The sequence below is a fragment of the Phaenicophaeus curvirostris genome, chromosome 17 (genome assembly GCF_032191515.1).
Source record: "Phaenicophaeus curvirostris isolate KB17595 chromosome 17, BPBGC_Pcur_1.0, whole genome shotgun sequence".
Taxonomy (NCBI): domain Eukaryota; kingdom Metazoa; phylum Chordata; class Aves; order Cuculiformes; family Cuculidae; genus Phaenicophaeus; species Phaenicophaeus curvirostris.
In genome coordinates this window covers 3796869-3817257 of record NC_091408.1, presented here as the reverse complement: position 1 = coordinate 3817257, position 20389 = coordinate 3796869, and the positions used below count along the sequence as shown (strand labels likewise).

At 52.5% G+C, this 20389-nt stretch overlaps 3 protein-coding genes and 1 long non-coding RNA gene across 4 annotated transcripts; 3 read left to right on the top strand and 1 right to left on the bottom strand.

Annotated features, from left to right (window-relative positions):
• The first annotated feature begins 43 nt into the window (after positions 1-43).
• Positions 44-8778, top strand: LRRC43 (leucine rich repeat containing 43). The gene is given in 12 exon segments (XM_069871371.1): positions 44-1275; positions 1277-1604; positions 1877-1987; positions 2099-2238; positions 2854-3092; positions 3858-4036; positions 4420-4543; positions 4761-4900; positions 5061-5150; positions 5428-5634; positions 6136-6223; positions 8488-8778. Coding segments are annotated over 12 exon segments (1929 nt in total). The 5' UTR covers positions 44-1153; the 3' UTR covers positions 8649-8778.
• Positions 8779-9985: 1207 nt separating this feature from the next.
• Positions 9986-12517, top strand: B3GNT4 (UDP-GlcNAc:betaGal beta-1,3-N-acetylglucosaminyltransferase 4). The gene has a single exon (XM_069871372.1). It carries the CDS (start codon positions 10055-10057, stop codon positions 11153-11155), a length of 1101 nt encoding a protein of 366 aa, XP_069727473.1. The 5' UTR covers positions 9986-10054; the 3' UTR covers positions 11156-12517.
• Positions 12518-14513: 1996 nt separating this feature from the next.
• DIABLO (diablo IAP-binding mitochondrial protein) lies at positions 14514-18811 on the bottom strand. Its single transcript, XM_069871373.1, has 6 exons — positions 18726-18811; positions 17671-17791; positions 17195-17326; positions 16376-16486; positions 16132-16228; positions 14514-15169 (listed from the first exon to the last, which is right to left on the bottom strand). Exons 1-6 carry the CDS (start codon positions 18770-18772, stop codon positions 14955-14957), a joined length of 723 nt encoding a protein of 240 aa, XP_069727474.1. The 5' UTR covers positions 18773-18811; the 3' UTR covers positions 14514-14954.
• On the top strand, positions 16456-17635 carry LOC138728220 (uncharacterized). Its single transcript, XR_011338685.1, has 3 exons — positions 16456-16591; positions 16775-16835; positions 17534-17635. It is a non-coding gene; the product is annotated as an uncharacterized lncRNA (long non-coding RNA).
• Positions 18812-20389: the final 1578 nt, after the last annotated feature.

The following is a 20389-nucleotide window of genomic DNA, read 5'->3' as shown; positions in this document are numbered from 1 at the left end:
CCATCTCTGTCCCCCTTCTCTCTAACCGCTCTGGGGCTGATTTCCAGTAACTAAATGCAGGAAATTCGCATACATGTTGAAACAGAATAGTCGTTCCTAGGATTTACAAGTACAAAGCCACGATCAGAAGACCTGCAGAACTACTGATAGTTTGGGACAGAAAGGAGGGCAGAGGGAACCCATGTGAGCAACCTCAACTCTTTCAGCGAAGCAGCACTCTTACAGCTTGGCTTTTCCACGAAACATGGTTCAGCTACTGGTAACATTCTTTCAAAGATTTTGCAGAAGATATTTTGCTTGATTTTCTACTGAGCTAAGGATAACAGTTTGCCTGGTTATTCCACGCCACGGCATGCCACTACCTCTCGATGGGTACATGCTCTGCACATCCTTTCCGATCTACACAGCTGTGATAAGCTGCTGAGCTGATAAAGGAGCAGATTGGCATCTGTCCTGTAAAACCCAACCAAGTGGAAGTTCAGCTTTCCACCACGTAACCACCAGATGCTGCAGAGAGTCTACAGTTCATTTGGTGAAGTTTTGCTGACACAGGCTGCTCTGTAGGCTCCCTAAAATGGAATTTGTAGCCCTTGCCTCAACACCTATCGCTGGAAAAAGCAAATAAACCTCAGAGTGCGGAGACCTGAATCTGACCCAAGACAGCGGTGGCTTTTGTTCCTGGGGCTCACCTACTTTTTCCAAGTGTAGGAGCCGGTGTTTTTAGCTGTGAGCTTTGTTTTCCGATTGCCTTGTGGCAGCAGCGCCCTTCTCATGAGTGAACAGCAGTGCTTTTACAGCTAGCGAAGAACCTGACTGCTTCCTCCCCGAAACCCGAGTGACACTCAGGATGTAGATAAGTGAAATGGCAAATGCCATGCCACAGGTCCTTGGCCAGGGGACAGAGCTGACGCTGCACCCTGCAAATGCTGCGTGAGGCCCCCCGCTCTTTCCCTGGTGGGGAGCAGCCCCCAGAGCCCAGGAAGATCCAAGCACCAGGTTTTTATTCCCAGGCTCAATTCCCAGTCCCTAGGCCATTCACATCAGTCCCCAGGGCATCCGCATTGGTCCCCAGGGCATCTGTGTCCCCACCATCTCCTAGCAACCAGGACACAGTGCTGCTAAGCCAAGGAATTCCCTGCTGGGCAGGGACTGGATGGCAGCACCGGGCCCCCGCAGCGTCTCAGCTGCTTTTGAGGAGCACCTGCGGCGCCTGGGTCTGCAGGACTTCCCCTGCGGCCTTGGCAGCTGGGTAGGGGGTCAGAGGCCACGATCCTGGGACTTTGGGGGGGTCTGCAGGGCTGTCACTGCCTCTCCTCTCTTCTCTGCAGAACAAGTCCCGCTTCAATGCACGCACAAGCCCCGGCGGAGGCTGGACGAGGCTGGAAGAAGGCGCAGCTGGGCAGGAGGAGTCCTCAGCACCGGGTGAGGAGAGCCCTGAGGTGCTGGTGGAGCTGCTGCGGGACCAGCACAGCCCCTGGGCCCTGCCGCCGGACTGCAGCCCCCACGACCAGCACCTGCGGGAAATGGCCGTGCTGACACCGGAGCTTGTCCGTGGCCCCAGCATCTTCCAGTTCTTCAGGTCCCTGCGGATTGTTGGCAAAGGAGTAAGTGCAGCCACCAGTGCCTATAAAGCTCCCCATCTCCAGGCCAGGGATCCGCGTCTTTCTGCTGGGAGAGGAAACATCTTGAGAAAAGGACAGTTTCCCTATCTCAAGATCTCCCTGGATGCCACTATTACATTTGGCTGGAGGCGCTGGCCCAGCGTGTTGCACTGATTTGTGTTACACGTACATCGCGTGGATCAACACCACGTGTCCCCGACACCTTGGCCATGAGGTGGCTCAGGGACGTGTTGGCCAAAACCAACTCTCTGCAGGTGAAGGAAGTCGACAAGGGTCTGCTGCGATTACAGCAGCTGGAGGAGCTCGTCCTCAGTGCCAACCACATCAGCAGGATAACGTCGGCCAACCTGCCCCGGACACTGAAGGTGAGTGAAGGAGGTCCTGCCTGGGGAAGCAATCCAAGCCAAAACAGCTTGAGGGAGTGCCAGGAACAGCTCATGGCAAAGGGCGTTTGTCATTCCTTCTGTCCTGGACAGGTCCTGGAGCTCTGCTGCAATGCTGTGGCTAATCTGCAGGACTTGTGTGCTCAGCCTCCTCCAGAGCTGCAGCACTTGGGGCTGGGATACAACAGGCTGTGCGGCCCTTCACAGGACAAGTACCTCACTTCGGACTTCTGGTAACGCCACTGGCTGAATGTGGGCTCCTGAAAGGGGGGCAGGCAGATGTGAGCAGATTAATTCAAGCCATCAAGGTGGCCCGTGTTAAGAAACAACAGCCCTTCAGCGGGATTGTTTCTTCGCTTTGTGTCCAGTGCCGGTGCAGTGCACTCTGTCTCAGTCTGTCATCTTCTGCCCCATGCTCAGAGGATGTCTTGGTCTGTGGCCAAGATGTGGAACAGGAGGATCACCAGGGGAACTGCCTTGACACCTTGTGCACCACAGTTCTCATATCCCTGGGCAGCTTCCTTTTTCCATGCCCTTCCCAAAGCCCCTGCTAGGAGGTTCCTCTGGGAAGGACCTCGAGCTTAGGCTGCATCACCAAATGATGCAGTGGGTGGTTAATGGATGCTAAAGGAATGGAGGTTTGTATTATGGGATGGACTGGCAGTGGGCTGTATGGCTCAGGAATTTGGAACTGGCCTCTTGAGATTGTCCCATTGGATTCTCTAGTTTGTGCAGGCAGTTGTTCTGGGGAAACACAAATTTTGTTTGGTTTTTTGACCCAGGGTAGAAACACTCTGTTCTCTGATGGATGTTGCTTGACTAATTTTCTCTCTGGATTCTCTCCTTAGGCCAAATCTTGTCTCCCTTGACCTGAGCTTTAACAACTTCACAGATCTGCTGGGGCTGGTCTCCCAGCTGTCCAGTCTGCAGAAGCTTCGCATCCTGGTGCTCCAAGGAAACCCGCTGGCTCTCATTCCACCTTACAGAGGCTTCCTTGTGGACAGCCTGCCCAAGCTCTCTGTCCTCGATGACATCCACATTGGGCCTGACGAGAGGCACCAGTTCCATGGTTTGGCGGGGCAGCCAGGTGAGCCTTCACCTTTAAACCTGTTCACACTGACCCCTTAAATCATGAGGTGGTTTCACCGTGGCTGAGCTAGGAGTCGTCAGAGCAAATTCTGGATCCAGTATTGATTCCCTTCTTGCCTGTCCTCAAACGGAGATCTTCCTCTGTGCCTTTTTACCCCACTAGTACAAGTGGGGAGACAGGCAGAGGACCCTGCAGCAGTGCAATTACAGTCGTGCTTTTAGCCTTAATCAGGTCCAAAGATTGCAAGAACAACCAAGTCCTAATGCTGCCTCGCTGTCATGGCCCACCCCATCTTTGCTTCCTCGATGCTGTCTGGTATCAGACCGTGTGTTTCCCTCTCAAGGTGCTGGAAGAGGAACATCTCCTCTGGGGAAGATGCTCACACTTGTGCTGCACTGTCTGCATGAAGCGATGCCACCTCTGCAGCGTGGCACATGCCTGACTGGGACAAGGGCAGGGGCTGGGGACACCCGGGGTGGGAAGCCCCTCTCCATGGCCCCTACTCAGAGAGTTTACGTGCTGGATGTGCTCTTTAGAATCTAAAATGCTAACCAGGGAGACAAAGCAACCAAGCCAGGAGATGTTTGCGTGGCTTTGGGGTGACCTCGTGTGGCAATAGCTTGTTACAGCGTTAGCACAGGATAGCAGGGAGGGATGACAGATGGTGGGACACCTCATCTGGCAGGTTTCTGCTTGCTTTGTACCTTCGTCGCTCTGGAAGGAGCTTGCTGCAGCTTCATAGCAAGTTTATCTTCCTTTCAGAGTTGGTCAGGAGTGAAGCACGAGTGGCTGTGAGTGTTGGGGAAATCAAAGGAGTCCCTGATCCCAGTGCTCTTCAGCAGCTGGAGGCTGACTCTGAGGCTCCGGTGATCACCTACAGCTACTGTGTGATGTACGAGTTTGAGGAGGGAGAGGAGACGGAGGACGGTAGCAGCACTGAGGTTTGTGCTCAGTTGAGCTCCTGAAAGCAACAGGCAGTGGCACATCACAGCGAGCGGGACTTCACCTCCAGGCTGTGGAGCGAGACTATAATGGACCTGGTGTGGGTGGCAGCTGTACTGGGGACAGAATTCACGCGTGGCCACATCTGGCAGGACAAGCTCCTGCTGCCCATGTTCCCTGTCCCTCTTGGGGAGCCCAGCAGTGCTCTGCACACGCATTCACAGCCTCCCTCCCACTGACCACAACAGATCCTGGCACCTAGTGCTCCTTCTTCCCATGAGGAGGGTGGGCTGGGGAATGGGATTTTGGAGGCAGCTCTGCCTCCAGTCCTGATGCAAAATCAACTAGACCTGCCCTGTTAAGAGATTCCTCGCTGTTGCAGGTAACAAAAACCCATCAGAGTCCCGTGGTGGCCACCTGGGATGTGGACAGCTCTGCTCAGGATACAGGAGAAACAAAGAGCCCGCGGGACCCTGCAGCCACGGAGGAGCCCAAGGCCCACTCCGGTAATGAGGAATTATAAATCCCCTGCCACACTGCTCAGGGCAGGTTTATGGCTCTTCCTGGCACGTGGTGGCATCAGGACACCCCTCGCAGCGTTGGCTGCAGCTGGGCTGTGACTGAGACTGATGGATAATGAATCGGCACCAGTTGTATCCTGTGAGTCCTCTGTCCTTGGGAAGGAGATGTCTCTCCTCAGAGCTCTTTTATGTCCGTGCACAGCAAAGGTGTTTGTCACCCCCGGAAAGTCCTGGGCCGAGACCATCGACTGCAGCTACAGGAAGGAGCACACTGCCAAGGATTTAGTGAGGCTGAAGTCTTATCTGGAGGCTGGAATGTTTGTCTCGGTTGTGGAGGAGAAGGTGAGCGTGTGGCAGAGCTGGATGAAATGGGAAAGAGCTGCTGGGAGGCCCAGCAGTGGATTGTGTTCCTTCTGAGTGGCAGCCTGGGATGGCAGTGAGCTTTGGGCCAGGGTCCTCGGGCCTCCCAGCCCCTGCAGCACCAGCTTCTCTCTCCGGGCAGGTGCTTGCGTGGCCTGTCAGTGCTGATCCAGAAGAAAACGCAGCGACAAATAGGAAAGCAGAAGGGAAGGTGCAGAAGGATGGTGCCAAGGTAGGATACTGGGAAAGAACAATGTCCAGATAACATCTGAGTTGCAATTATAATGGCGAGGGAACAAGGGCCCTTCTGATCAGTTTGGTGTGTCAGAGAATCTCCCCTCCGTCCCAGACCTCTCGCAAAAGTCCCCCCTTGCAGCACAAAGGCAGCAGCTGCTTTACACACATCTTGGTCTGGATGCAGTGGTGGGCAAGGCTCCAGGCTGGGGCTGCTGTCCGATAGATGGACCCAACCCTCTGCTGAGGCTTGTCACCACACTGGTGCCCTGCAGGGTCCTGTGCCCAAGGACAAGCAAAAAAAGAAGAAGAAGGAGCCACCACGTGAACTCCGCAGTGACCCTCCTATTCGGAGGACGCTGGGCACCAGGAGGGTGGCCCTGGAGACCCTGCTGGCCACCGAGGATGTGGTGACAGCTGTGTGTGACTTTGGGATCCTGATCACTGAACAAGTGCTGCAGCCACCAAGTCTGGAAGAGAAGGTAAGGAGCGTGTCCCAGGGCAGGGCTGCCAGGGCCAGGCGGTGCTGCAGGGTTCAGCCTGCTCTGTCCTCCCCAGCCTCACTCCTACCCCTCCCTCAGCTCTCATCTCCACAAAATGGGGCTGAAATAACCCTCCCCAAGCACCATCCATCACTGCTGGTATCATTATTTAATGTTGGTATTAGCAATAAGAACTGCTACTTCTTATGGACCTAGGAAAAGAGATGAGTTTATTTTTCCATTAGAGAATATGAAAGCAACAACTCGTGCTTCCTCTGATGCTCCTTCAGCATGGCAACACACACCAGCTTTGCTGACACTTTCTGTGGCCTGGATTCTCTTCTCCGAGCAGCCCCTCCACTGTGCTTCTGCTTCCCTTCACCCCTTTCCTCTGCCCTTTAAATCCTGGTGACAGAAGCCAGCTGGCGATGGCTGTCACAGGACCGAATACAGACAGTGAATTTCAACACAGCCTAACTATGGAAACACCTCTCTCCACAGGACAGGAAAAAAGGCAAAGACAAGAGCAAAAGACCAAAAGCAGAGAGAGAAAGTCAGCCCAGCCGGAAAACCACGGCATCTGCCAAAGGTGACGGAGACTGAAGCCGCTGGGTGGAGGGTGGTGTGTGTGAGAGCAAATACTTGTGGTGCCCCGCCGGGAGGCAGCCACAGGTCCCCACCACCCTGCCAGCTCTGCCGAGCGAGGCGCTTACTCACATCCTGAGCTCGGGGCTGTGAATGCATCCATTGACGGTGGGGGCTCAAGGGGGAGGCACATGCCCGGACACCTTGTTGACTCCATGTCTCCACAGGCACCCAGGGTGGGTGGGCTGCCGGCTGTGCCGGGAGTGACACACACCGACCAGCGCCGCGTGCCAGGGGAGAGGGCAAAGCTGATTTTGGGGTGAGAGGTGTGCTGCCCGCTGTGTTGGCTGCCAAATGTGGCCAGCAGCATGGGCCCGTGCAGGCAGCTGTGGGGGGGACGTTGTCTGGGATGCATAATAAGGTCCTCATCTGTTTCCAACTCGCATCTCCAAGCACTTCGCAGAAGGGATTATTGTTTTTTCTGGTTTAGAGCTGAGATGCACAGAGATGCCCAGGTGCCCCGGCCAGCCCACAGCAGGGCTGGGAACAGACCCCAGGCTGCTGTCGCCCATGAAGAGACATCCCCAGCCCGTGATGGGCATCTGCTCCCTCTCCAGTGCAGAGCTCATGGTCTGCTCAGCCAGCAGCATTCCTTAAACTGCTGGAGACAAACCTTACGCTGTCTCTTGCAGGTTATTTTTCCAGCAATCTTATTCTGACTAAAAAATTAGCAGTGCCAGGATATTGGAAGGGTGATGCAAGAGCAAGTGGAGGAGGGAAGGGGTGGCAGGGCAATGCTGAAAATCTTCTCATGGGTCAAGGAGAGCACGGAGGGGGTCAGGCCTCACAAGGGCCACTCAGAGCCACCAAATGAGCCTCGTGTCCCTGCTCTGGTATCAGGTTTAGTTGTTCGCTAATTTATGAATGCAATTAATCCCCTTTCCAGGAGCTCCAGGATGCTTTTCTGTGTCCTGTCACCCACAGCCAAGTCCCTGTCTTTGGGGAGGGTCTGAGAGCCCTCAGTCCTAGACCGTGTCTGCTCTTGAGGAAGCCTGATGGCCTTCCCAGCTGCCTTAAATGAAGAAAAAACCACCTTGAATTATCATTCCGTACAAGAAATAGTGCAGACTGCTGCTGAGGCAGGGAGCTGCTGTCAGACAACTGAAGTTTAGCACTGGTGCTTCTTACTTCCTTTCCACCTCAGTGCCTGTGGTCAGTGTGCAGACAGGAGGTCTTCCCTTCAGCTTGAACAAGAACGAACCCTTTCTGCAGAGGACTCCGTGGGTGTGGGGATGGTGTTGGGTGCACAGAAAGCCGCTGCTGATGCAGGAAACCCAGACCGCTCCGAGGCTCGCGCTTTATTTGGTGTCCCCTGATGCATGTGCAGGCGGGGGCTGGTGGGCTGTGCAGCGAGGCCACTGAGTGTATGTTTCAAAAAGACAGTCCCTAAAAAATCAGCTGCCCCAAGGCTCGTTCCACCCAGTGCCCGCAGCGTCCCGTGTCACGGTGCCACTGTGACTCACGGCTCACAAGACACCCCGATTGCAGCTGGGGGTGACACACATGGCCAGGAGGATGGGAGAGCTGCTCTATGCAGTGTTCACAAGCTCTGGCTGCTCCATGAGTCATTGAATCGCACCACGGTTGTTTGGTTCTTGCTCATCACATGCGTGCGTAGCGTGTACCACCCTGGAGCTGCAGCAGTGGCCGTGCCCCGACGCACCGGGGATGGGCTCCCAGCCCTTGCTGCGCTGCCGCTGTGCATCCAGCCAGGCTGCATGGGGACTGGGGCTCTCACAGCCGGGAGCTGAGGCTGATTTGCATCCCTCAGTCAGCAAATGCACACAAATAATAAGTCTTCTCAGAGGAACTGGGATCCCTTCCAGACAGCTCAAAGAGGAAAGGCAGCGAGCTTTGTCTTGAGGAAACAATTTACCCAGACATTGACAGACATCTTCGAAGTAGTCTCACGTAGCGCTCAGTTTACCCCACACTTGATTTTCCAGGATCCCTGAAATGATTTATTTCTGCATCTTTCTTTCTTCCTAGGAATTATACAGGAATTTAACAACAAAAAATAAACTTGCACCCATGTCGATTGCCTGCTTAAAGACGGGTTTGGGGCTTTTTACCTAAAGCTGAATTCAAACAGGTTTTCCCTCAAGGCCTGGAAATCGGTGCTGCTGTGGTGGGCATTTGCCCCTGTGCGCTGCTGCTCTAGGCTGATTTGCTCTATAAAGACAGTAACAAATTTCCTCCTTTCCACAGCAAAAAGGAAAACCAAACACTCTGCTGAACTGGAGGAGGGTCGAGGGCTCCAGCCGGTGCCGCTGACGGTTCAGATCCAGATGCAGCTGCTCCGCTGGCCCTCAGCAGCCGGTACCCAGAGCCAGGAGAGCGTGGCCGTGGCAGTGGGGAAGACTCAGTGATGTGCCCATCGCAAAATAGTGAGTGGGAAATAAAACCCGTGGGAATGCTGTGTGGATCCTTGTTCACCCGAATCGCTGGGGCTGGGAGTTGCCGTGGCTCTCTTGGTTGTCTGGGGCTGCTGCTGAGCTCCTGCAGCGCGCAGGGCGGCTGTGCCATGTGCAGCGCTCGTGTGTGTGGTGTGGGGTCGAGTGTGAGCTGTGGGGTGTGCAGTGCGGGGTGCAGTTCCTGGGGTGCAGAGCTCAGGGTGCAGTGCCTGGGATGCAGAACTTGGGGTGCAGTTCCTAGGTTGCTGTGCCCGGGGTGCAGTTCCCAGGGAGTGGTGGTCGGTGTGTGGTGCCTGTGGTGCTGTTCCCAGGGTGCAGAGCCTGATGTGCGGTTCCCAAGCTACAGAACTCACGGTGCAGAGCCCAGGGTGCAGTTCCCAGGCTGCCATACCCGGGGTGCAGAGCCCAGGGGTGCAGTGCCTGGCATGCAGAGCCTGGGGTGCAGTGCCTGGCATGCAGAGCCTAGGCTGCTGTTCCCAGAGTGCAGAGCCTGACGTGCAGTTCCCGGGGTGCAGAGTCCAGACTGCCATTCCCAGGGGTGCAGAGCCTGGGATGCAGAGCCCAGGCTACTGTTCCCGGGGTGCAGAGTGCAGGGATGCATTTGCAGGGGTGCAGAGCCTTCGGTGTGGTTCCTGGGGTACCGTTGCCGGCGTGCAGAGCCTGGTGTGCAGTTTCTAGGGTGCAGAGCCCAGGCTGCTGTTCCCAAGGTGCAGTTCTCGGGGTGCAGTTCTCAGGGTGCAGAGCCCAGGCTGCTGTTCTCGGGGTGCAGTTCTCGGGGTACAGTTCCCAGGGTGCAGAGCCCAGGCTGCTGTTCCCAAGGTGCAGTTCTCAGGGTGCAGAGCCCAGGCTGCTGTTTTCGGGGTGCAGTTCTCGGGGTACAGTTCCCAGGGTGCAGTTCTCGGGGTACAGTTCCCAGGGTGCAGAGCCCAGGCTGCTGTTCCCAGGGTGCATTTGTCGGGGTGCAGAGCCCAGGCTGCCATTCCCGGGGTGCAGTTCTTGGGGTGCAGTTCTCGGGGTGCAGAGCCCAGGCTGCTGTTCCCAAGGTGCAGTTCTCAGGGTGCAGTTCTTGGGGTGCAGTTCCCAGTGTGCAGAGCCTAGGCTGCCGTTCCCGGGGTGCATTTGTTGGGGTGCAGAGCCCAGGCTGCCGTTCCCGGGGTGCATTTGTTGGGGTGCCGTGCCCGGGGTGCCCGGTGCCGGCTCCCCCCGCTGCGGGCGGTCCGGGGCGGGGCCGGGGGCGGTGGTTCCCGGGGGGCGGGGGCGGCTCTGCCGCTGGGGACCGGGGCTCGCGGGGAGCTGATGCTCGTGGCCGTGTCGGTGTCCCCGGCGGCGGCCGCTGCTCCTCGGCCCGCCCGGAGCCGGCGATGTCCCCCAGGATCAAGAACCTGGCGCTTTACGCCTTTTCCATCGCGCTGCTGGCCTGGGTTTTTTACATGAGGAAAGAGGCGAAGCTGGCAGCATCGTCAGGAGATGCGGCGAAAGGGGATGCAGCGAACCGCAAACCTTCGCTTGTGGATAACGCTGAGCAGGGTGGGTGCCGGCCTAACTTGACCCTTGCCAACTCTTCTCTCGCCCTCCCAGAGCTCCACCGGGTGTTTTTAACGTACAGGCACTGCCGCAACTTCTCGGTGCTGCTGGAGCCTTCCAGGTGTAGCGAGGAGACGTTCCTCTTGCTGGCGGTCAAGTCTTCCCCGGTCAACGTAGACCGGCGGGTGGCGATTCGGAACACGTGGGGCAAGGAGGTCTCCATCAGCGGGAAGAGCGTCCGGCTGGTGTTCCTTCTAGGGCGCTCGGAAGCCCAAAGCCAGCTACGGCCCCTGCGCCAGCTGCTGGCTTACGAGAGCCGGGAGTTTGGTGACATCGTGCAGTGGGATTTTGTTGACGGTTTCTTCAACTTGACCCTCAAGGAGCTGCATTTCCTTCGCTGGTTCGTGGAGGACTGCCCGCACGCCAGGTTTGTGCTGAAGGGGGACGATGATGTCTTTGTCAACACTTATAACATCGTCGAGTTCCTCCAAGAACGGGACCCTGAGCAGGATCTCTTTGTCGGGGATGTGATTGCCAACGCTCGGCCCATCAGGAACACCAAGGTCAAATACTTTATTCCAGAGTCCATGTACGCAGCCCCCTTCTATCCTCTCTATGCGGGCGGAGGGGGGTATGTGATGTCTAGAGAGACGGTGCGCCGCCTCCAGAGCACCGCGGAGAGCATGGAGCTCTTCCCCATAGATGACGTCTTTGTGGGAATGTGTCTCGCCAGGATGGCAGTTACCCCAAAGAACCATGCTGGCTTTAAGACTTTCGGGATCCAAAAACCTTTCAATCCTTTTGATCCGTGTTGGTACAAGGAGCTGATGGTTGTGCACAAACTAAACCCAACGGAGATGTGGATCATGTGGACGCTGGTAAAGGATGAGAGCATTAGGTGCGCAGTGTCGGTGACACACAGCTACGGGACGGGCTGAAAAAGAAGCTGCTGCTGAGCACAGCGGGATTGTGACTGGCGGCAGATACGGGGTACTTAAACAAGAAATCGGGTTGTGGTAGAAACGTCCTCTATTAACAGACTGTCCATGAGCCGTAGGGGTTTGTTTTGCAGTTAGTCTTTCTCTGCCAGTGAGTTACTGATGCGGCTGAAATGTCCCATGGTGGGGATGGGGCTGGTAGCTTGGTGAGACACGGCACAGGGGCTCGCTTGGTTCCTCCCAGCCCGGCCGGAGCCAAGGGGAGTCACAAGTGCCACAGGGACGTGAGTGAGGTGCCACCTGCTATGGAGGCTCCGCAACCCCGAGACTGGTGGCTTGACTGCCAGCCAGATTCAGTCTTGTGGAGGAGAGTTAATGATGACTAATGGGTGCAAGAGCACTTGAAGTTACTTGAAGGGGTGGAGGAAAGGCCAGTGTGTGCTGCTGGGTCCACTGCAGCACAACTCCGCTGTCCCGGGCCAGCTCTCCCACAGCAGGAGGAAGGAGGTGGAGTAGGGGTGGGGAAACCTCAAAAATGTAGTTCCCTAACACAGCACGATGATCCAAGGGACTGGGCTCTGACTCAAGCCCTTTGGATTTTACAGGTTATTACAGGTTTATTTGCACTGGAGGCTTTTGCACAAACACTTTCTGGTTAGGCTTGAGAAGAGCAACGTGTCTTGAATAACCACGGTGGTAGTTAAGTGGCCGTAGCTTTTCGTGTTGTGTGGGAGGTGTTTGGACTTGGTGGTTGTTGTTGTAATGTTGGGTATAAATAAAATACTGTTTTGAAAAGTGTTTTCACAGGAGTATTTTTGAGTCTCCTGAAAGCTAGGAGTACTAAAAGCCAGAGACGGCTGAGATCTGGTGGTGGGTATTGGCATTAAGGAGTCAGTGATATCAAAGATGATGAGGTTACGTGGAAATGGAAATTGGCCACTTCCTTTGCTGTGAGCAGCTGCTGTTTGCTGCGCTGCCCGGACAGGATATATCGATACAGAAGCAATTAGCTGAGTGTGCTGGAGCCGCCCATTTGAGGAAAGATCAAATATGAGACTGAGCTTTGGTGCCAGTTTTATGAAGCTCGTCAGCTTCAGGGTGCCTTGCTGCCGGATCGGAAGCTGCTGTGCTGCGCGAGCAGGAAGCAGCCTGGAAGTTTTAGGACAAGCTAGTGGATGGAGAGGAAGTGTGTGATTACAGAAAGCGGAGCAATCGGTGGTGCGCTGGTGTCATTGCTGTCTACTGCCAGCTGCTCAGTGTTCGCTGCTCGCCAGATGGGAGTCGGGGCTTTCAGAGGTGCCCAGAAAGTGTTTCTGGGGTTTCCCTGGTTTGTACTGCAGATGGAGACCAGAGGTGTGAGGAGCTCTGGGGGCAGGTGGGCTGCTCTGCCTTCCAGCAGGGTGGTGCAGTGCTGTACGACCTCAGGGACTCGGGGCAGTGCTGCTCGTCCTCGTTTGATCCCTTGCTACCTGGGCTTCCCGGTGTAGTTGTAGCTTTGCACTACAGTGTGACCCAGGCTCCTGCGGGAGCAGCTGCCACTCTCACACCAGCTGTTAACATTCCAGATGTGAGCAGGTTTGCCTAAAAATATTGTTCTTCCTAGGGGCCGTCGTCAGCGTGATGGGGCATGAGCTGCTCCTGCTTCCTCCCTGCAGCCCTCACAAGGGATTAAATAGCTGAATTAGTTGTACCTGAGGAATTGTCTCTATAGTTTGTGTTGGCTTTGTAAACTAGGCTGAGTACCAGCGGCAGATCCTCATTTCTGGGCGCTGTTCCCTGGGCACCGCTGGGTGTTCTAGAGAAGAGACAGGACAGAGCGGTGACCGTGGCACCCTGGGAACTGCTGTGGCAGCGTTTTTCTGATCCACTAGATAGTTCCAAATGCAAACTCAGTAAGTCGAGCATGATGTCATGTCTGTTGTGGATTCAGGTGTATGGGCTCTCTCACTTCCTAATAAAGGTGTGTGGGGTTTGCACCACGTTTTGGGGGTGATGTGGAGCCACTCAGTGCTCCTCACTGTGATTTGGCTAAACTGATGAGTAGGTTCCTGTCACATCTGAAGATTCACTGTGCCTGGTACAGTCTGTGTCACGGGAAGTAAAACCAGCGCCTACAGCAAAATAGGAAGTGGGCAACATGGTTGCTGGGAGCAGGCTCTGAGAGGGGAAGAATGAGCTGCTTTGTAGACCCGTGGCAGTGCTTATCTGTCCTGAGCTGCAGCTCTGTCGTGCAAACATCTCAGTTGTTGCTGTGGCATCCTGTAAGGAACACAACCCATACAGGTATTTGGGTCAGTGGCTTGGCAGAAGTTCTTAAGCTGCAGCACTGAAAAAATTGGAACAGTTGTGGTTAGAGGCTGACCTGAAGTTGCGTTTGGTTCTTGAGGGTCTGGTTGCACCACTGCTACAAATAATCCTCTCCTGACAGCAGGGTTTTTCCAAAGCCCCGTTTGGGACCTCCTGACCACTGGCACCACAGTCATCATCCTGGGAGCTTTAATTCCAGACTGTGCCACCCTCCTTGGCTACAGCAGCACCCAGTGAGGAACAGGAGCGAGGAAAGGCAGTTTGTGCATTTCTTTACTATTTAATCTATAAACACACAGCGCTGTGCAGCTGAGATTGCATTTGCGCAGAAGGCAGGCGAGATCAGGAAGGCCCGTGCTACAGCTGAGAAAATTCCTAGTCAAGCGCAACTCAGTATCAGGAACCTCGAGAGTGACGGTACATCAGATGCTAAACCGTGGTGAAAAACCTACGGTCAATGTGTGTTTTCTTACAAAACTTGATAAATTAACTGACTCAAATCAGCAGTGATGAAGTTCTAGTGGATGCTGTTCTGCAAAGCAATCTCAGCTTAACTTAACACTGCATGTTTCGTGTGAAGCTGGTAAGTTAGAAAATGAACACAGTGAAAAGACACCTGTGGTTTTCAGGCCTGCGGTGAATCATGAATCATTAGGCTTGCAAAAAGAGAGAGTTAAGATTATTTTCCTGAAACTTGTGCTGGAAAGCATTCAAATAGGTAAAAAACCCTCACTTTCTCACTGCTTTCTGAAGAAATACACAGCAGTTGCCACAGCAACTTTGTTTATAACCACAGTATCTTGAAAACCGAATCTCCCTTTGCTTCCTGGGGAGCGTTACAAGAGGTGACTCTTGGGTGGAAGAGGCTGCTACACTGCACTGCAAAACGTCAGTAAGAGCAGCCTGGGTAACTCCATACAAGTGTTCAGCTCTACAGCAAATGGTTCCTGTGTGCAATTTGCAGCTGTCAGCCTCGGCTCTGTTTAAACCTTTTTAGTTTAACAGAGAACAGCCCTTAATCTCTTACCTGAACAGGCACACCCACAAGAGATGCTTGTACACACTTTAATACAAGTACCTCCCAACAGACGTAATTTACTTCACAGGTTAAAAATAACGACTTATCGCTACGCTTCTTTGGCTGATACCTAGGTAGCCTCTATTTTTAGAGTGCCCTCACCAATGCATCAAACAAGCGGTAGGACCCTCCCAGCAGAGAGACAATTAACAAGCTATCCTTGATAGCAGTTTTCACATTTGCATAGTTAAACACTTAAATAACTGAATCCATAAGTATTACAAACATAAGTTACAAACAAGATCAGGGCCTTTCAGACGCTTGGAATTGACTTGATTTGTAAAGCAATCCTGTTTGGAGGGGAAAAAAATGGAATCATAGGCTTATTTCAGCAGTTTCCCACTATCCCACAGTTTGGGATCCTTCAATTCATGATCGACTCTCACATATTGTGCTGTGCCACTGAAGTTTTTTTCAGTCCTCTCGAAGGTAGGGGTCCTCGCCCGCCTCCGTACTTCCTAAAACACCCTGTGGCAATGAAGACTCCTCTCCCTGAGCCTTTATGAGCTCTTCTGTTTGAGCTTCAGCTAACTTGGTCTCTGCTTTCTGGGAGAGCTGTCGCACTTCTTGCACCTGTGACTTCACAAGCTGAATGTGGCTGCGGGCAGTCACCGAGGCCTGGTCTGCGCCTGAAAAGTAATTATTTACATACAGCGGGTTAGAGGAGCACTCATCAAACCTGCAATTAAAGAAGTGACTGCCTATAATTACCTGCTTTGCAAAGTGCTTCAATGGCTCTTGGGCTATATTAACGTTAAATGCATTTACTGTTCCTTTACCTTAAGCAACAACAGGCGTACTTTGAGATTATTTTTGGCCATCTGGGATTCTTCCCAACCACTGAGCTACAGCCAGACTCCAATTAGAGCCATCGGCTCGTGCCAGTGAGTCTCAGGACTAAGACCAGCCCAGCCACGTGCCAGAAACTTCCAGTCCTTGTCCTGTCCCAGCAGGTACCAGCAGTGGGAAAGTCTGTAGCACTGCTGAACTCGAAATCCCTTCTCTCGTGCTCCTACAGATTCTTTTTCAGGCACTTAGAGAGTTCAGATGTTCCTATACGTTCACCAGTTTCCTTCCCTTCCCCATTCCAGTAAGTTTGCCAATTTACTGTAAGTCAGCTCGTAAGTGCATCTCGGAGCTATGAAGTCTCTACACTTTTTGTGAAAGTGTGCATACAGGGAGAAAAGACCAAAATTAATCTTTCCTGAGTGAAAAGCAAATGTTTTCACTCTCTAATAAAAGTCAATCCAGCTTAAAAAGACCTGCTGGACGCCCTAGGTAGCCTTATTTCTGTGGCTCCTAGAACCACATTTCCCCACTGAATTTAAAAATGACAAAACACTTCCCTCAAACACCTTTTGTCTTGATCTAAACCACATGTGAAGTTCCAGGCCCAGTTCTCAGAAAGCTTCTACTAGACCTGTAGCCGATGAAAGAGTTTAAGTGCTCAACATCTCTAAAAACCAGGCACCTGTTCTAAATCGGTATTTTAACTGAATTTATATTCTATGTCTCAACTCCTTTCTCATTCAATAAATACTGTCTAAATGCTAGGGGAAAGAAACTCTTGAGTCTATCAATTTGTGCTTACCCGATTGATATGCAGCTTCTGCTGCCATCTCTGAAAGACGCAACGCGGTCATCCAGCTGGACTCCAGCCTGAGGTACTCCTGCTGTTTTGCTGTCATCTGGGAGTAAAACAAAGCATGACTTAACTAGATGTACCAGTATCTGAACGCTCTTCCAAATAGTGAAAGGGTGAGCGAGTGAGATGAGAACTTTCTGAGCAGAGTTTTAAGAGGCAGATTGCTGACGGAAGGGAGACAATTGCTTACATCAACTCTGGCTCCTATTACCACCTGCCAGATTGCATCCACCTCTTCTGAATTCATTTTCCCAAGAAGATTGGCGTACTGCTTGTAGAGAGACACCAGAGTATAAACTGCCTGCAAAGGAATCATTTCACACAATTACGGGACAACCTGCACATCTCCGATGTCGTCTCAGTGTTCGCTGGAGTTAATTAGCAAAACAGCTGAATGGTTCCTAAGGTGCTTTGTTCTCAAGTTTGCTGCCATTCTGGGGGCACTGACAGTGTCTGCCCTCTCCCTGCAGCGGTGCTGCAAACAGCACCTTATATACTGCCGTACTAATAAGGAAGAAAACTGGAATGCAAAAAATTAATTCAAACGGGCACTTATTTATAAAATTAAAACTGTATCTTGCCATTTCAGACTTAAATAGCTACTCTTCTGATGAATCTCAAGCTCACAGTCTCAGAAACAGGCACAGCAGGTAAGTAAATACCTAAGAATACAGGGTGGTGTATCTTTTTTTACTCAGTACTCAGCTATCCAGTAACTGTTGCAAGTTTTTTCAGCCCCAGTTCTGAGACATTTTGGTTCAGTTCAAGCTCAAAGCAACAGTCTTAACAAAGCTAAAAATAGCTTCTACATTTGGCGTAGCAGAACAGTGAACACTACCTCACTGTTTCCTAGGGCCCTGGCACCTTCAAACCCCACCCCTCTTTTATTGAAATTCGTTAAAAAACAAAGTTCCATGTGAAGTCACAGTTTAACAGGTGCAGTTAGCACCAAATAACTTGGTATTTCCACTACCGATTTACAAGCAAAGTGTGTAATCTCTCCTCTTACCTTTGTATACTCCGTCAATGCTTCGATCAACGCGTATGTTGTTTGAGAGAGGAGCGTGGAAGTACTGTCTGTTACCAAGGAAACTGCTCTCTTAATCAAGGCATCGTTACTGAGAGAAATCGAGTTCTGTTTCTGAAAGACAAGAGATTTCCCTGATGTTTACACTGACTTCCCTCTGTATTACTAGTAACAATGGTAGAAAAGAGCACTACTGTTAATTACAGGCTTGGACAGCCTAATTCTCACTGCTGTTTTGCCTTAATAAAACAAGGCAACTGTTTTTGCAAGGCTGTTATTGAAGGCTTTGTCTTTCTCGCTTCTCTTCCTTAACAACTATAGGGCTTAAACACCTGTGATCCCCAAGAAGAAAAACAATCCCACGTGTAAGTACTGGTTTGTAAAATGCAAAGCACGTGTTTTTGCATATTAAACTTTTCCTAATGAGCAGGTGCTGTTTCTCATTCCCGATCTGTTACCTCCACGACTGGGACGGCACACAGGGCCACTCCCAGCCCCACGCCCACCATGTGGTGCCATCGTCCGGTTATGCTTGAGGGGCAGCGTCTCCTAACGGGGGCCAGAGCAGGGAGGCGCTGCCTAGAAATGCAAGAAACAAAGTTAAGCGCATGAAATAACCAGCCTGTGATGGGAAATAGATGTCAAAGGGGAAAAGGAAACCTAGAAGTTCTTCTAGGCAACCTAGTCTCTATAGCTGCATAACAGTGAATGAGTGAGTTTGTTTTACATTGTTGTTACCTAATTATAAGTGCATGAAAAGCAGAAAAGGACAGTAATTAGTGCATTATTACTCCTTAGAGAGAGAAAATGTATCTTATCTGGTACTGTATTTAATAATATTGATAAGGGCATTATAGTGCATGTAGCTGAGCAATACAGGTCATAGTTTGGTGCAGTCCAGTGACACTGAGGGGCTCCTGTAGCCAGTTTTATTTACACCCAGTGTGGTGAAAGTGTCTGTGGGGTCAGGGCCTATCACTGAAATACATGAGCAGAAAACCAGCAGCACTCAGTGCTGGGAACTCACATTTATGTACATCAATTTCTTAACGCAACTGGTCAGTTTTCATCTTTTATAGAACAGAATAATAAAACAGTTTGGTTTAGAAAGGACCTTAAAGATCATCTAGTTCCACCCCCCGCCATGGGCAGGGACATCTCCCACTGGATCAGGGGCTCCAAGCCCAATCCAGCCTGGCCTTGAACCTTTCCAGGGATGGGGCAGCCACAACTTCCCCTGGCAACCTGTTCCAGTGCCTCCCCACTCTTATAGCGAAGAAATTCCTCCTTATGTCGTTTAAATCTTCCCCCTCTGCAGTTTATACTCACTGCCCCTCGTCCTATCGCTACAGGCCTTTGTAAACCAACCCTCCACAGCTTTCTTGTAGCCCGTTTTCTTGGCAAACGGGGCGGGTTCGCGGCCAGCGGCGGGGACTGAGCCGGGAAGCGGCCTGAGGCGCCGCGAGCCACCGCCCGGGCGCTATCCCCGCCCCGCCCCGCCCGGCCGCGGTACCTGAGGAGGGAGCAGCAGCTCCACAGCCACCGCCTGCCCGCCGACATCTTGGCACCGGCCGCGCGCCGGAAGTGACGTCAGCGCGTCAGGAGCCGGCGGGAGCGCCAGGTTTGCTTTACGGCGCATGCGCAGAGCGCGGGGCGGGAGGGCGGGAAGGGGCTGAGGGATCACGCGGGATGTGGGCTGGGAGGGTTGGGGTTGTTCATCCTGGAGAAGAGGAGGGTCTAGCGAAACCTTAGAGCAGCTCCCAGTGCTGAAGGGGGCTCAAGGAAAGCCGGGGAGGGGCTCTGGATCAGGTAATGCAGGGATAGGACGAGGTTTGAAGCAGAAAGAGGGGAGATTGAGATCAGATCTTGGGAAGGTTGCCCAGAGAAAGGGTGGCTGCCCCATCCCTGGAGGGGTTCAAGGCCGGGTTGGATGGGGCTTTGAGCAGCCTCGTCTGGTGCAAGGTGCCCCTGCCCATTGCAGGGGTTGCAACTGGATGGGTTTTAAGGTCCCTTCCAAGCCAAACCATTCTATGATTTGAACCATAGAATTATTAAGGATGGAAAAGACATCTAAGATCATCACCTCCAACTGTCAGCCCAGTGCTGTCGTGCTTATCAAACTGTGTCTTGAACTGCCATGTCTACTCAGTTGCTGAACGCCTCCAGGGATGGTGACTCCACCACCGCCCTACACAGCTTCTCTCAGTGCTTCACCGCTCTTTCATAGAGTCATAGAATAATATGGGTTGGAAGGGACTTTAAGGATCATCCAGTTCCATCCCCCTGCCATGGGCAGGGACACTTCGCTACAACCACCTTTCAAGGAGCTGCAGAGAGCAGTAAGGTCTCCCCTCAGACTCCTCCAGGCTAAACAGTTCCCTCAGTTCTACATGAAAGGCCTTGATGAATTATCTCTTTACATGCATCGGAAATTCCTACCTATACTCTGTGAGCCTCAGTTTACTCAGCAAGGTTTAGTTTTAGCGAGGCAGGGCTGTATTGCGGGCACATCTTTCATGACTCCGTGCTTCAAGCGTTTGTAAAGTGCTGCATGCTTGAGGGCAGTAAATAATAGCCCTGTAGCTGGTGTGGTGTTGGTGCTGCCACGCCGTGAAGTGCACCTCATAAAACTGTAGGAAGAGGGAAACCTTGTTCTAATTTGAAATGTCTTTTCCGAGGAACTTCTGTCTCTCTGCATTAGCACCCTTAATAAGGCAGAGTTAGACAAGGCAGGACTTGTTTACTTGAGATGTTTGAATTGTGTTGCATCCCTCCTATCCCTCCACTGTGCCCGGGACACTGCTGTGCTCTCAAGATGCAGTGTGGACTGGGAATCTCAGGAGAAAACTACTGGGGGGCTTTTAAATATTTCAGGGCGTAGGGGGGCAAATGTCTAGGAACACAAAGAATCTACAGGAGACACAAAGAATCTGCAAGAACCACAAAGGTCAGTAAAGTGCGTGTGTGTAGATGATTTTTTAACTCTTTTTTTTTTTTTTTTAATTCTTTTTACATAAGAAAATAAAATTGTGATTAGCCTGTAATGAAACAAAACACTTGCAGAGTTGGCACGGGAATCGGGGACGAGCGGCGCGGTGGAGCCTGTTGCCTGTGGCTGCAGAAGCAGACGAAAAGCTCTCATTTAAGCACCAAGAAGTACGTTGTCCAGCCAGCAAG

Excerpts from the sequence above, each read along its gene's own strand:
- B3GNT4 (XM_069871372.1), top strand. The coding sequence starts at position 10,055 with ATGTCCCCCAGGATCAAGAACCTGGCGCTTTACGCCTTTTCCATCGCG.
- DIABLO (XM_069871373.1), bottom strand. The coding sequence starts at position 18,772 with ATGTCGGCGGGCAGGCGGTGGCTGTGGAGCTGCTGCTCCCTCCTCAG. Across the intron at positions 16,487-17,194 it reads CATTGACGGAGTATACAAAG|GCAGTTTATACTCTGGTGTC; the intron begins GTAAGAGGAGAG and ends ATTCCTTTGCAG. Across the intron at positions 15,170-16,131 it reads AGAAGCTGCATATCAATCGG|GCGCAGACCAGGCCTCGGTG; the intron begins GTAAGCACAAAT and ends ATTACTTTTCAG.